This window comes from Dermochelys coriacea, chromosome 12, assembly GCF_009764565.3.
Source record: "Dermochelys coriacea isolate rDerCor1 chromosome 12, rDerCor1.pri.v4, whole genome shotgun sequence".
In the NCBI taxonomy this organism is placed as follows: Eukaryota; Metazoa; Chordata; order Testudines; family Dermochelyidae; genus Dermochelys; species Dermochelys coriacea.
In genome coordinates, this window is record NC_050079.1 from 15960721 (window position 1) to 15977381 (window position 16661).

The window sequence follows — 16661 nt, forward strand, 5'->3', positions numbered from 1 at the left end:
ACTTATTAACAGAACAAATGAAAGAAATGTATATGAGTCAAGCACATGGCTTGAAAAATCCACTTATCACTGCTGAGCCAAAAGCCATTGCTAGCCTGAGGGCCTAAACAAACAATGTGTTAAATTTTTTTGTTTAAAGTAAATTGTCACTAGCCTTTGTGCTTAAGATAACCTAGTAACAGAACTGAATGTGTTGACTTTTAGTCTGTAGAAAGACAACTTGTGTGCACGCTTTCTCCAATAGTTGTGCGGCCCCCACAAATGAAAAGTTTCATAGTTGTTACTCAGTTTCACTGCCACCCAGAGTTCTGACCAGGAGGCAGGCCCTGGAGTTGCACAAAGAACCAACCATCTCTACCTGAGGAAGCAAAGGCTATGAAACAGACCTGTTTCCTCCTCAGATCTTACAGAAGCCAGGAGGCTCTTGGAGTGTCAGTCTCTTCCCCTCCTCAACAATCAGGCAGCTCTAGAGAATGAGGAGATTAAGTTCTCTCCCCATGTTCCATTAGCTATGATCTGGGCTTAATACCAATTTTTCCCTGCATCTCACTAACTCCAACCATTTCCTTACCCAACCCCTAACTTTGGTACCAACCTTCAGCTGGCAGCTTTTAGTCCGCCAGCTCCTCCAACGCAATTCTCAAATCTTGCCCTAGCATGCATCTAACAATCAGCGAACAGCCAGAGAAATATTCTATATTTTCTGGCACAAAAGTGCAAAACTAACCAAGTTTTTACAATATTCTGAAGGCAAAGTCTTTTGGTATTTGGTTTTTTATTTGTTTTGTTTTAAATGATAGTGTGTTTATCTGTTCTTCATTCTTTCTACACAGAGTAGATCCCAGAGAGGCTCTTGTAAAACATGTAAAACAGCTCTTAAAAATCTGAAAATATGTGCTACAACCCACAATAATGCAGTTTATGACCTATAATTATTTCTACAACATCCAAATTTTGCTGTACACGACATTTCCAAACATTTTTTAAAAAAGAGTTTAGACAGAAGTAGCTGAAAGGCAATTAATATAACAGAATTCCATCACAAATAAAAATTAACTTCCAAGTCAAAAAAATACTTTATACAGTGATTTTTTTTAAACTAGTGTAATTCATTTTTTGTTCGTACGTATCAAGTACCAAGTAGAATGTTTAAAATTCTATTTTTTAAATTTATAATTTTATATATATCTTTCCTGATGTTCATATTTTTAACATTAAGGATCCTTGAAAAATGAAACGAAAATGAAAAACAATGAAAAATTTTGACCTATTACATATAGCAGCTCAGTACATTGTAGGACAGTCAAAGTGTCAACTTCATTTTACTAAGGACTACAGATTCTACTTTATTAACACTCCCTGAGGCAATAAGCCACATTGTTTAGCTTGCCATTGAAACATTTGTATATATTTAATTTTATATGTTTTGCAAAATAAAAAAAAAAAAAAATAATAATAATAATAATAATAATATTGAAGACTCTTCCATCTGTTATTTCAGGTATCTACGGTTATGCTTGGACAATATTGCCCCAGTCCCTGAAGAAAAAAGTATCACATACAAAAGGAAAGTTTGTTTGACTCGCCCAAATAAAATAGGAATAAAACACTCAAGGAATAGAGCAGTTTTGAGATTATGGGTGTTGTGAAGACCTAGAATTCTATAGAAGTAGACATGCATGATATCAGTAGACAGCTAAGGGATAACAAGACCACAGAAGTAAATTGTAATGATCAGTTTAAAATCAACCAATCTTATTAAAAACCAAAATTGTTCCTCCCTGAAGGCAACTGTTCGCTACAGACCAAAAACAAAAACAAAAAAAAAAAAAAAACCACACACCATCCTTGGTCCACAGAAATACACTGAGCAAGTACACAGCATGTTTACATTTTCAATGGACTAAGGAGGATTTTCCTGTTACAATTCAGCTTCTCATTTCAAAAAACCAACATATTATCAATGCACTTAACTTAAAACTTTAGTTTTTAGCAACTTCATTTAGACTTTGTTTATAAAACAAACACACGCGCACACACTTCCTAGAGTGCAAAATGCTTATTAAATATTTCAACAGAACTCTACATGTAGTTTTTAAAACATTCATCTTTTTGTTCTAGCAGTCAGCTTTCCCCCTATAATAGCATCCATTGCCGGCAATGGTTGCATCAAAACTGACTACGGTGTATAGTGAATGCAACGGTAGAAATCTGCGTACAGTTTTTTCTCCTTTCCAGAGTATAATGTTCATTTGTACAAGCTCATGGTTGGGCTTTGATACATGCACATGTAAGCATCACAAAGCAGTCTTCGTGCACATCCTTGAATTTTTCTGGAGTCGAGTGAATGTAGTTCTTCTAGAGACATTTTTAGGTATTCTCCAACTTCTGGGCATGGTGTAACTTGTGGAATGTTAAAACCATTCTGGCCTCCTTTTGTGGGGGAAGCAAGAGAGAAACAAGATTAGGCTAGAATCATAAACATCCATACTTCTTTAATGTGTACGTCTCAAATCCAAAGCTGTCACTGTGGGCTACTACATGGTAAACTTCTGTATTAAGTATTAACACCTACAATGTTGCAACTGCCACAGCAGGCTTTTCTAAGCCCATGGGAACCATTTGTAAGCTTATGGGAACTTTATGAACAAATATAAATTATTTTGGTCTTATCTGTTTAAATGAAACAGGATTAGTCAATTAATTCCCATAGCTAGCATGAGGACTTGACAACGTGTCTGTCAAATAGCATTGCTGTACCACACAAAACCATCACCACTCCAATCTTAACTACTTGCCTAACTAATGGGGTGCTATCAGGTGTGCTAAAGCATTCAATAGGAAAGTGCAGTTATAGTCAGAAAAATTACAACTTAATCATCAGATCTGCTGTGTGCATCCAGTCAGATTTGTGTATTTTACTGGACTTTTACTTTTGCAACTTTTTATTCTTGTTAGCAATAAAACTATAGGAGAGAGAGCTGGAGTCTACTGTGGCTTGCATATCATCATTGGAGCTGCTTATAAACATTCTGTAGTTGGCATTGTATTAAACTATTATAATGTGCAAACCACAAAAATATACAACTGTTTAGTCGAACTCCTGTTGTATCTATTACTATCTGCTTTTCTAAGGCGCTACCCACAAGTACTGAATGTACTGTCCTCCTTAATTCACCAGTGTTAATTCAGAGAATGGCAAACAAACAAAATGTTATCATAGGATAATGGTCTCCCACTGCTACCAAACCAAAGGACACTGATTTTGCAATAGAGAGAGATTTTATTTCTATTATGCCAAAGACAGCTACTGTTTGAATTGTTTAAGCCTGAGATTTTGGAGAAGTGAGAATGACAGTTACACACTGCAGAGTTATTAAATAGCTACATTCCAGTGGACTTGAACTAAAACTAAAAAAAAAATTGTGTCTTGGCATTTTAAAAAAAATTACTTTTCAAGCCTCATGACATATAAAACACATGTGTGTTCTGGTACTGGAACACTTTTATAGTCACAGTACTTAAGAGCTAGCATTGTTTAATGTGACAGTCTAACAGAAAAAATTAAGTAAAGATATACCATCCCGATCTGCCATGCTGTCAAAGAAGAGCCAGGCGGAGTCATCCTTCCCATATTTAACAAAAGCTACATAATGGCTTGTTTCTATGCAGAGAACAGCAAATAACTCCATCTTCTGGCAAGGGATACATCCATGTCTCCAATCCCAGTCTGGTAGATCTTTAGGAAGTGATACTGGATTGAATTTATGACTCTGTCTCTTGGGATGTAGGTGAACCTAGAATTAGATCAATATTTCAGAAAGAGGACCCCCCCCCCAAAAAAAACAAACCAACCACACCCCACCCAAAGAACTCCCAACCAAATACACTTGAGGGCCGGATTCATGAAAACAATGTAGAAATTGGTCTTGTTTTTGGCTTAATTGGCTTGAGAGTTGCTTGTTAGCTAGTTTTTGGCTTGTAGTTTGTTTCTTTTTTGTTTTTGTTTTTCTTTTTTTTTTTGATCAGCTCCGGGCAAGCAGGGGCTGATCAAAGTCGGGGGTGCACAGAGGGGCCCACCACAGTCCCAGACTGCCTGCTGGGGGGGTGGTTCTGGTCAGAGTGTTTCTTAGAGATTGGCTTGTTTGGCCTTGTTTTGAAAAGGGATTAGCTTGATTTTTGGCTTATTGTGAGTTTTGGAGTGCTTATTTACCACATGAAAGTTGGCAACTGTATTGGGGGGGGAATGGCACTCTTTTTAAAAGACTGTGTGGATTTTAGTATTTATAAAAGGGCAGACTGACAGCACTAGAGAATGAAGTCTGTCTTAACCAAAGAACAGGTCTGACATGGACAACAGCAGTGCAAGTTTCCCTACGCTGTCTCACCAAATGTAGCTCCAACCTGCCATGGAGAAGCCCACTCTAGAGTTGAGGAGTTCAGTCTCCAAACCTATTCAAGTCTTTGCGCCACTCCTCCCCCCAGACTTACAAAAATCATCACCACCATTGACACCTTTAGTGGAAATGGATATCTGTCCACTGGGAACCATACCAAGACCAGAATAATTTAACACATCAAAACAGTAACCAGACAACCAAATAGTAACAGTAACCAGACAGTAACCAGACAGTACTCAGTCACTACTACCCAGAACTGAATTTGAATGAGCAACACAGGAAATGAAAAGTATTACTTTTCTGCTTTTACTATTAGATGCACTCCTGTTGACCAAAGTTAAAGGATACCAAGCTCCTGTAACCTTGAATTATTGCATTCTCCTCATTGGTTCACAAGGTTGGACTGTGTAGTTGCCAAAGGCTACAGTATATGCTGCTCAATTGATGTCATCAAGGGTGTGTTAATGAATTAAATCAAGAGTCTGATCTTGTTAATGAGGACTGCACCCTTCATGTTGTGCCCAATTGCCAATATCCCTGCTTCCACGTGTCAGTCTGTGCCTTCTGATACTACTATACTACACGAAGTTGCGAGTACACATTAGTTTAAAAGGACCATAGAATTTAAAAAAAAAAAAGTACACTTACTTGTGTGTTGCATGTTTTACAAAACTGCTTGATTTTTCCAGCGGAAATGTCAGTATCTTCATAACATTCTCTGCATTCATACGTTGCAAGTCCTCCACATATACGGCACTGCCTAGGAGCTACATTGTGGTTTAAAAAAAAAAAATGCTTTGTCTCAGATTTTTGTACAAAAGATCTATTTTGATCCAAAAATATAAACCTACATTAAGCCAGTTAACATAATTGCTGGCAATTAAAAAAAAGAGACAAAAATAAAGTCCATTATTTTTTGTGGGCTTACTTTTGGTCTTCTACTAGTCTACAGCAGAGGGGCTGGGGGGAAAGAGCGAGACACACACCAAGTATTAGTCTTAACCTCAAATACTGATGTAGAAAGTGTTTCAGTACTAGTTTACTGGATGTAACAGCACATGCCTTTTTTTTTTGTTGTTTGTTTTTAAAGCATACTCCACAAGTTATTCCTGCTCTGTTAAAAACGTATTTTCTTAATCTAGTGAGTGTTACACTAGTTAAAAATAGCTTAGCATTTAAGCAGAACTTAAGTAAAGAACCACAAACAAACCCTTAACTCAACTAATTGAAAATCTATGATGGGTCATCTAAAAGCCACATTCCAGAAGATTAGGACTTAGTAAAAAGTTGCTATTGTTAGATATTTGAAGTAATTTCAACCAATTTTAAACTAAGGATTTACCTACAGGTATAGTACTGAAACATAAGTAGGTATTATATAAGTTTTTGTTCAAAAGTTGACTAGCAGTCCCAGAAATTAAGGTCATCCCAGACTTTCCAATATAAGCACATCACCACAAATTTCAGCTAAAAATACTAAAATTCCCAGTTTTTTCCCTTTCCTCTTTTCAATTAAAAAAAGATGTAAAATTGAACTGATTTTAGGCCCAGTTTGGTGAACAGACACCAACAAGGCAAGCTACAGAAAGAGAAGACTGAGGGCTAGTCTATGCTAGAAGCACTACATCAGTTCAGTTGCACGGATGCTGCTGTAGCACGTTTGGTGAAGACACTCCATGCTGATGGCAGAGAGCTCTCCGATTGGTAGAATTACTCCACCTCCACGAGAGGCGGAAGAGTGCCTTTTGCCGACAAAGCAATGATGTGGACAGCACTTAGGTCACTGTTAACTTGCGTTGCTTAGGGGAGTGTGTCTTTTTCATACCCTGAGCGATGCAAGTTAAATAGACTTAAGCGATAGCATAGACTTGCCCTAAGTGTGAAATGGACTTTAGGTGTTTTAGGCCCTAATCTGGTGGAGCTGGAGAACCGGCAGATGAAATTTGACTGTCATTGGCTGTTCAAAGCCTTTCACTTAGCTGATCTCACAGCTACTGCTTGCCTCTAGATGACCACTATTCACTCACAATTCTGATACATATCATACTTGTGCTGTAACACCTATTACAGCTGCTTACATCTAATTATTCCTTAGAACTAGAAAAAACACAAATAAATTCTAAAGAAACACTATTCACACAAGACCTGACAATGACTTGAATTAAGATTTAATTCTATCCCCAAAGTATAGAAAGAGAGAGGAAAGGAGTATATCCAGACACAAATCTACATTCTACGTCGTCTTCAAGATGGAGCTTTGAATTATTGCGAAGAGGAGGAGCGATTACTCACCTTGTGCAGTAAGTGGAGTTCTTTGAGATGTGTCCCCCATCAGTGGTCCACTTCAGTTACGCCTGCACCTTGAGCTGACGTTTTTGGTAGTAGTGCCCCTTTTCCCATGCTCGTGACCCACACATCCTTGTACTCCACACCAAGGCTATATGGAGCTGTGCAGGCAAACTGCCCTCAGTTCCTTCTGCACTGGAAAGTCCCACTGAGGGCCATATCTGGGTATGGAAATTGTATGGCGGGCCATGAATGTTCATGAAATTGGGGGTTGGGGTGCGGGAGGGGGTGAGAGCTCTGGCTGGGGGTGCAGGAGGGCGACTCCAGGCTGGGACCAAGAAGTTCAGAGGATGGGAGGGGGAAATCAGGGCTGGGAAGGGAGTTGGGGCACAGAAGGAGGTCGGGGTGCAGGCTCCAGGTAGCACTAACCTCAAGCAGCTCCTGGAAGCAGCAGTATGTGCCCCCTCCAGCTCCTTACAAGGAAGTGCAGCAGAGGGCCAGGCAGCAACGTGTGCTGCCCCGTCCGCAGGCGCTGCTCCCTGCACCTCCAATTGGCTGTGGTTCCCAGCCAATGGGAGTTGCAGAGCCGACGCTTAGGGCAGGGACAGCGTGCAGAGTCCTCTGGCTGCCCCTACGAATAGGAGCATGCTGCTGCTTCCGGGAGCCCCGCTCAACAGAAGGAGCTTGAGGGTCAGATTAAAAGGTCTGATGGGCTGGAGGCAGCCCGTAGTTTACCCACCCTTGCACGATATTAAATCTCCTCTTATCATCAACACAAGCATAAATTTCTCAAGGACTCAAGAGCCATTCTACAATCCTTGAACTGTGGAAAAATGCATCTGTTGAGTCTGCAAAGAGTGTGCGATCAAAGGGAAAGTCTTCAAAAATCATCTAGCTCTCTCTCTCTTGGGAAGCCCAACAGCTGTAGCCAAGATACCGTTCCATAACCACTGCAGTGGATATAAACCATGCTGATGTATCAGCACTATCAAAAGGAGGCCTGAAGTGATGTCTTTGCCAGCTTGTACAACGGTCTTAAATTGTTCATGATGTTCCTCTGCCATGCGCTCAAAAAACTAAATTAAATCTGTTATAATCCAAATAGTTGTATTTGGCCGGGAGTGCCTGATGGTTTGCTATTCTGAAATTTCGGTGAAGAATAAAAATTTGTGACAAAAGCTCTGGTTTCTTGTAGTTCTTATTGTACAAGGTCGACTCTGAGCTATACAGTCTGCCCTGTTCATTAACAGCCTCCACTAGTAGGGAATTTGGAGCTGAGTGAGAAAACAGAAATGCTGATTTCTTTGCAGGAACCTATTTTTTTTTTTAATCTGGCCTTTTACAGGCACAGAAGCTAGGATTTGCTAACAGTCTTAGTTGGCTCCATAACAGTTTAATTGACCAGAATGGTGATCCTTATAGATGTCAAAGTACTCAAAATATTTAGGAGTTTATGATGGAGCTCCTGCACCTCTAAGTAAATCCGAAGCATGTCTGATTCATTTCAGCAATTCTTGGAACTGCCTGAAGTCATATGCCATAGAAGGTGGTGGAAACATCATGGCTGCATCCAGTGAGGAGGCAGAAATTTTAGTGAGAGGAGTCAGCGCCTTATTCACCCTAGGTTCCTGCTCCTTAAAGGTCTCATCCTGACATAGGTGGTTTTGGAAAATGGGCCCTTTTCTGCCCCTTCCTGTGGTGTGACAATTCATTGTAAATTTTTACATTAGAATGCACACAAGTCCCAGAAAGGCAAATGAGGGGGACCAAATGGTATAGGTGGAGACATACATCTGTGTTCCAGTCACGTGGGTGTCACTTGAGGTCTATCCTCCTGTATTATGTCAGTGTAGGAGGGAGAGCAATATGTCCCACAATAGACAGGGGAACCCTGCACGGATATTTGAGAATCTGAAAAATCCTCCTTCATACACTTAAATGGTGAAGAGGGAGGAGGGGAAAGAGATCATTGTTCAGCTTGTTCAAGTATAGGAAGGCGAGTATGAAACTGTAAACAGAGGGGTCAGTGACCAAGTCTTGATGCTGACACCCCTCCAACCCCAAAACTTGTTAACAGAGGAGACTGGCTCCAAAGATATTAGCAAATCCTTAGGGTACCTAAATTCTTGCAATATCAATGTTATTAAAGAAGAGATCAAGCAAGAACTTGTGGAAAATGGCTTCAGTACCAATGCAGCTGGTACCAAACATTTGGCATAGGAGTGAGTTGACTTCAATTCCACTAGTACTATAGGTAGACTACAGTATTTGGTACTGTTGACTTTCATGCTACCAGTAGCCAGGAACGGGCTTAGAACTTTCACCATTGTCTCTGCCATTCTGGATACGAGTCCCCGAACCCAGTATTGAGTCTGCCTTAGAAGGCTGACTCCTCTTCACCTTTTCATTACCGGTATCGCTCAGAGCCTGCACAGAGCTCCCCTTGGGACTTGGTCTCCGTCAACTTCTGCGTCAGTGACTAAGGGCAGGTCTATACTATGGCAGGGATCAACGCTTTGAGATAGATCCACCATCGGTCAATTTAGCGGGTCTACTAAAGACCAACCAAATCAACCGCAGATCGCTCTCCATTCAATCCTTGTACTTTACCCCCAAAGAGAAGAGTAAGGTAAGTCGATGGGAGATTTTCTCCTGTCGCCCCACCCCCACGGTAATTCGACCTAAGGTACGTCGACTCCAGCTACAAGAATACTGTAGCTGGAGTTGCATAGTGTAGGTCGACTTACCACGATAGTGTAGACATAGTCTGAGATTTTCTTGGAGATTTACTCCCACCTTCTTTTGCTTACAAGCAGATGTTGAGGCTACCTCTAAAGAGGACGTTGGTACCCTAGCTGTACTTGGTACCAAGGTACCGTCTACCTCTCTACTGGTCTCCTGTGACCAATATCTTGATGTGGACAGGGCACTAGCGGTATTGGAAGGTCTATGTACAGGGGACTCCTCAGCTCCTTGATCTGAAGCTGGGCATAAAGCTTTATCCATCATCAGAAGTTTGAACTGAATTTCCCTATTTTTTCCCAGGATCTGCCCTTGAAGGATCAGTATCTCCCAAACAGCAGAGGCTCTGGGAAAATCAACCACAGAAGGGAAATTGTCTCACAGAGGAGGCACCTTTTGAATCCTGGAGAGTCTGGCACTCTTAACTGCCATCTAAAAATTATTTTTACAAAGAGAAAAATGGAAACTGTTCCAACAACTATGCACATTATAAGAGCCAAAAGAGTACCCAGAAGTTACCTACTAAGGACAGGCCCAACAAAAACAACAGATCACCTTCAGCCCCAACCAAAACCTCTCCAACGCATCATCAAGGATCTACAACCTATCCTGAAGGACGACCCATCATTCTCAGAGATCTTGGGAGACAGGCTAGTCCTTGCTTACAGACAGCCCCCCAACCTGAAGCAAATACTCACCAGCAACCACACAACAGAACCACTAACCCAGGAACCTATCCTTGCAACAAAGCCCGTTGCCAACTGTATCCACATCTATTCAGGGGACACCATCATAGGGCCTAATCACATCAGCCACACTATCAGAGGCTCGTTCACCTGCACATCTACCAATGTGATATATGCTATCATGTGCCAGCAATGCCCCTCTGCCATGTACATTGGTCAAACTGGACAGTCTCTACATAAAAGAATGGACACAAATCAGACGTCAAAAATTATAACATTCAAAAACCAGTCGGAGAACACTTCAATCTCTTTGGTCACTCGATTATAGACCTAAAAGTGGCAATTCTTCAACAACAACAAAAAAACAAACAAAAAAAATCATACACCTTCAAAAAGAGACTCCCACGAGAGACTGCTGAATTGGAATTAATTTGCAAACTGGATACAATTAACTTAGGCTTGAATAAAGACTGGGAGTGGATGGATCATTACACAAAGTAAAACTATTTCCCTATGTTTATTCCCCCCTCGCTGTTCCTCAGAAGTTCTTGTCAACTGCTGGAAATGGCCCACCTTGATCATCATTACAAAAGGTTCCTCCCTTTCCCCCCCCCCGCTCTCCTGCTGGTAATAGCTCACCTTAAGTGATCACTCTCCTTACAGTGGGTATTGTAACACCCATTGTTTCATGTTCTCTGTGTATATAAATCTCCCCACTGTATTTTCCACTGAATGCATCTGATGAAGTGAGCTGTAGCTCATGAAAGCTTATGCTCAAATAAATTTGTTAGTCTCTGAGGTGCCACAAGTACTCCTTTTCTTTTTTGCGGATATAGACTAACACAGCTGCTACTCTGAAACCGCACATTACAAGGTAACTAGCTATATGCTAACTAAAGAATACTGTAACAGGCACACAGTAGACTCCATCTCTGGCCAAAGATGGTTGAGAAGAAACAGAATATTTTCACCCACACAGCTCCCTATAACTCCAGTGCAGTGCACGGTAATTCATAGGGCACGTGCGGGTCAAATGGGCACTGCTACCAAAAATCTCCACTCAAAAAGGCACAGACACACCCCAAGTGGAGCACCCACAGGGATTGTCCAGCTATACCAAAAGGAGGACAGGAAAAACCGGATATGGTTTTAATCAGGCTGCAACTTTCTCATCAGATGTCTGGGAGTACCCGGCAGATAAAAGCATACAGTGCAGGTAACTATGTTCATTCAATAAACTACCCCGGGGGCTTCTGCCAGCCCTCCCCCTTCTTTTCCTAGCCAGGTCCCCCAGCCAACCCACTGCGGGGTCCTTACCATCCAACCCCCCCTTCGTAAGGTGAGCTACAAGAAAGGACGGTTTGGCTCCCAGCTGAGCCATTCATAGGAGCCCCAAACCCATCGCCCTGTCCTGTTCCATTAATTAACACTTCCTTTTAAAATCCTTTACCAGGCCATTTATCCAGTCACTGTACACCTTCCCTATGGACTACCTGCACTGGACATCTGAGCCACACTTACATAAGTTATGACATATAGCTTAACTCCTTTCAGTCCACACCATAACAAAGCCCTCCTTGAAACTGCTGTGGGGAAAGCAAACCCCTTCCCCCCAGCCCAGCCAATTTGGTGGTGAGGGAAAAATCCCTCGCCCCAAAACCCCCTAAAGGAGTGGCTAGCATGTCACCCATAGCAGGTCCTGACCAAACCTGATATTTTGCCACCTCAAGGGGAGAGAGAGTGTGGGTGCGGTCTCGCCTCCTCTGCGGAAAAAGGGCTTGCTCTCTTTCACCCCTCTCCACCTTTCTGGTCCCAGAGAATGAGTCATTGCCACAACATTGATCCACACCTCCTTTTACAGCGGCTTCTGACCCGTCCTCCCGCACCCTACCCATAAAGCACTGTTCCCTTTCCCTCGGAAAGCCGGACAACAGTTCCCCCCACTTAAAGGTGGGGTGTGGTCACACTGACCAAAAGAAAAAAAGTTTGTTATGATCAAAAGTTCGTTCCAAGCTCAGTCTATTTTGCAGACTTCTAAGTTTTTAATATAATCTTGCATATGGCTTCCAGGCTACTTACTTTTACAATACCTAGCAATATTTATACTTACTGTCTTCAAGTAAATCTGTTATATTTAATTCCAGAGATGGAAATATTTTGTTGAACATTTTGAAGTCTTTTCCAAATCGAGGCATCTGAATAATCAGACATGAGGGTGCCTACCAAAAATCCCAAAATAGAATGCAATTTAGATCTTCCAAATATACATCTATTTTATAATTTTCACCTAGTATTATATTGGTTTATAGGTGCTAAATCATATTAATGTTTTTAAAGCTACATGTCTATATATTAACCAAAACAACAAACGTAAACATTAAATTATTTTTGTTTCAACTATATCACTGTAATCTCATAAAAATCCTAAAAAAAAAAAAAAAAACCACCAAACCACACACTTAAGGACTCTAACCTAATTCTTCCCGTGCAGTAGGTACCGGCCATGTTTAATGGTATATTAAAACATATACTAATTCCCCTCCTTGAACAAACAGTATCTGCACAATTTTAACATATGAAGCGATCACAGGTCTTACTCCTCTGTAAAATTAAATGATTAACAAAAGAAAATTGACCTATTTAAATGTCCAAAACTTTGTTTTTAAATATACCAACATTAGCCTTATTTCCAATCACTTTGGTCAAATGATAGAGACACAGTAAACCATCGCAACAAGATTTTATAAAAGGTAATGTCTAGCATCATGTCATGCACTTTTTCTACCAGTACTAGCAGACCACTCTTCTCATAAATATTGAATGTTCACCCAGTGATTAAGATATCACAAAATATACATTTCTCCTTTTTTAGGAAACAGATATTTTCCACTGTGTATGAAGGTCACATCTGTATAAACAAACTAACAACTGTGACCAACCTCTGCAAACTTCAAGCTGCTGTTGATAAAAGACCATTCTAGTAACTGCTGAATTGTCGGGACTCCAACTTTCTCATTTTTCTCCATAAAAATTTGATAGAAGTAACAGTCTTGTACCTTTTGACCTGCTGACCTAAGAATACAGATAAAAAAAATCTTGAAAATAAATGGAATTTTTTAACAATGGTTAACATATACTTACATACAGCCAGTAGGCTAAAGGAAACACAAATAACTATTAAAAAAAGCTACAGTAAACACAAAGTAAAAAACCATCCAAGATTAAGCAAGCAACATGGAGGTTGTTCAGACTGCCCCTTGGCAGAGAGTCAGAAGGAAATGCATGGCGATTGGGGTTGCATGGGCTTTTATGCCCTTGGGAGGCATGCAAGAGACTCACAAATGACCCCTAATAGATACTGCTGGAAAAAACACTCTGAACTCCTACACATACAGTGCACGTGGACTATGAGTGGGATCCACATGTACAAATACTTGAATAAGAAAACCATTTCACACCATTCTTTACTTTTAAGTGTATTTTCATTTTTTATAATAACTTCCTATTGCTAGCCACTTTTCAGGTTGCCACAAATAAAAGTTTAAAGAGACATGGTCAAGTAGTGGATAAGCACAGCTAGAGTTAAGGAAAAAGGGTGTTTTATTAAAAAAACAAACAAACAAAAAAAACATTTGAAGGAATAGAAATATTTTAATTAAGGTTTTAAAAATGTAGCACTATGCATTGCTGGAAACACCAACAGAAACACTTTCAAATGCACGAGTATCAGAAAACGACACACACCAAGGCAATTTTCACTCTGAAAGCTGAGTGAAGGTGCAAGTAGAAAGATAGCAGAAAGACTGAAAATTACATCACAAGTCATATCATACTCTCCTGCAGCAAGTCTGCAAAAGGACCTTAGTAAATTAATGGTTCATGTTGGAGAGACTGACTAATGCTCCTATCAGGGAAAAGGGTTATGTGAGAGTCCATCATTGATTTCTAACCCCATAGATCACAGGGAAAGGACATTATAGAGGAGCTACTTCACCACACTGCTAGACTTTCTGCCTAGCCAGCATGGATTCCTGATGAGACAATCATTAAACTTCTTTGTCTGTGCAATAACTGCCACTTTAATAAGCAGCATTAACTTCTTCCTGGATATAAGGAGGGTTCTCAGAGCACAAAACTCAAAGTTGTTGCTATCTTGCCTTGCCCTGCCCTTTACACAAACTGCCTCAGTGTTCCATCTTTATGAAACAGGGACAAAAGGCATCTGTGAGGTGCTGCAGAAAAGATAGGCAAGAGGCAGGCATACAGCAGAGGCGCTCTTCCTCACTTTCATTTAATTCTCCAGCCCATCCATCTGCTTGTGTGTGGAATACGGTGCTCCAGATTAGCATGTATTACATTTTAATAAAGTCTGTCACTAGGAACTCTGATAAATAGTACCTCTGTCATAAATATAAAGGGAAGGCTAACCACCTTTAAATCCCTCCTGGCCAGAGGAAAAAACTTTCACCTGTAAAGGGTTAAGAAGCTAAGAACCTCACTGGCACCTGACCAACATGACCAATGAGGAGACAAGATACTTTCAGAGCTGGAGGGGAGGGGAAGAAAGGATTCTCTCTGTCTGTTTTTTCTTTGCCGGGACCAGAGCAGGAATGCAGGTCAGAACTCCTGTAAATGGCTAATAAGCAAACTAGTTAGATATGCATTAGATTCTGTTTTGTTTAAATGACAGAGAAAATAAGTTGTGCTGAATGGAATGTATATTCCCGTTTGTGTCTTTTTGTAACTTAAGGTTTTGCCTAGAGGGAATCTCTATTTTTTGAATCCAATTACCCTGTAAGGTATGTACCATCCTGATTTTACAGAGGCGATTCTTTTACTTTTTCTTCAATTAAAATTCTTTTTAAGAACCCGATTGCTTTTTCATTGTTCTTAAGTTTATTAAGATCCAAAGGTTTGGGTCTGTGTTCACCTATGCAAATTGGTGAGGATTTTTATCAAGCCTTCCCCAGGAAAGGGGATGTAAGGTTTGGGAGGATTTGGGGGGGGGGGGGGGGGGGGGAGGGAGAGACATGTTTCCAAGCAGACTCTTGCTTGGTTATATATTTGTTAGACGTCCTTGGTGGTGGCAGCAATAAAGTCCAGGGGCAAAAAGGCAAAATAGTTTGTATCTTGGGGAAGTTTTAACCTAAGCTGGTAAAAATAAGCTTAGGGGGTTTTTCATGCAGGTCCCCACATCTGTATCCTAGAGTTCAGAGTGGGGAAGGAACCTTGACAACCTCCTTTGAAAGTATGATTTTTGTCTCTTCAGTGTCCCTTTAAGAAAGCACAGCATTGGGTATCCTTGGGCTTAAAGTATTCTTAAAATGTTGTTCAACTATAAAGCTATACTACATCTATTTTAATGTAAATATCCAAAATTCCCAAACTGTTAAATCTGGAACATCCACAATATCTACAGATTGATTAGGCAAATATAGTTTCACAGTGCTGAAATACTGCAGTATAGTGGGCCAGGATCTTGCACGTTATATTCTGAAACTATTCTCTATATGGACTCAGTTTTTCCTTATTTTTTGAGAGGAGGGGAGACAAAAGCCCATGAATCTGGGCTTGGGTAGAAAGAAGAAGAAAGTAGTGTGTGCCAGCTCCACAGCATGCTTCCTCTATCTTTTCCCACAACTTACAGAAGCTTCTCTGAAGAAGCTCCAAAGGAGAAGGCTAGGAGCTGACCACAATAGGTTTAATAATCTCAACTCAAATCTGCAGGGCAACTCAGGAAAGTTTATTGCAGAGCCTATGGGGAGCAAGGGATTCCCAGTGAAAGAAGCCCTTGAGAAATTCCTGGCAACAAGGCTGCTGCAAGGGGCCACAGAAAGGCAAGGGCTAGGCAACAGCATGGAAGCAGTAGGTCCTCCATTGCATGCCCAAAGACGTGCAGATTTAGGGGGCTAAATCTCTGCCAATTCTATGTGGGGGTGGAGGTGAATAAACCCCAACATCCTTTTCCCAAAGAAAAAATATAAAACTCCATGAGTTAGATTAGTTCTCTCCTCCTGCCTTAGAAAGAATAACTCGCATAGGGGAGAATGAGGCCCTACAATTTTATAAAGAATTATTTTTAATAAGGACTGCATGTGTTTAACTTTGAAAGAAATAAGAAATCAAAACCTTTGCGCCTCCTCCACAGCAAAACTATTACATTTTTCCTGAAAAGCCGCAATATTTTAATGTCAGATTCTACTGCTTAAGATTGCTTCAAAAAGTTGTTCCAAAAGTAACCGGCTACACAGTAAGGGCTAGATTCAGAACTGCTCTATGAGCCCTGTGGGTTAGCTATGCTGGTACAAAGGGGCCATAAAAGTCAGGCACATAAGGCCAACATGTACAACAGGGGCAGGAGACCTTTACACCATCACCAGGGAAACAAAAAACCTTGACACAAAGGGCTTTTAGGAGCAAGCCAGAGGCAGCAGTAGGCACAGCCAAAGCAGTAATATGCTTTGCTGATACCCCTGTCGTGAGACGTAAACTGGGCCCCTCTGGTTTCTGCCCCTGCTTCCCTCGCAAATCAGTCAGGAATGCCTCA

At 40.8% G+C, this 16661-nt stretch overlaps 1 protein-coding gene across 5 annotated transcripts in view; it reads right to left on the bottom strand.

Moving 5' to 3' along the window:
• Window positions 1-756: 756 nt before the first annotated feature.
• CYLD (CYLD lysine 63 deubiquitinase) overlaps window positions 757-16661 on the bottom strand; it is a 43664-nt gene continuing 27759 nt past the window's right edge. For all 5 annotated transcript variants that reach the window (XM_043494961.1, XM_038368164.2, XM_038368161.2 and 2 more), the window contains 5 exons: window positions 13054-13186; window positions 12225-12333; window positions 5049-5167; window positions 3581-3797; window positions 757-2433 (listed from right to left, as the gene is read on the bottom strand). In XM_043494961.1, the coding sequence (XP_043350896.1) occupies window positions 2249-2433; window positions 3581-3797; window positions 5049-5167; window positions 12225-12333; window positions 13054-13186 (763 nt within the window). In that variant the 3' untranslated portion in view covers window positions 757-2248. The remainder of the gene's footprint in view (window positions 2434-3580; window positions 3798-5048; window positions 5168-12224; window positions 12334-13053; window positions 13187-16661) is intronic.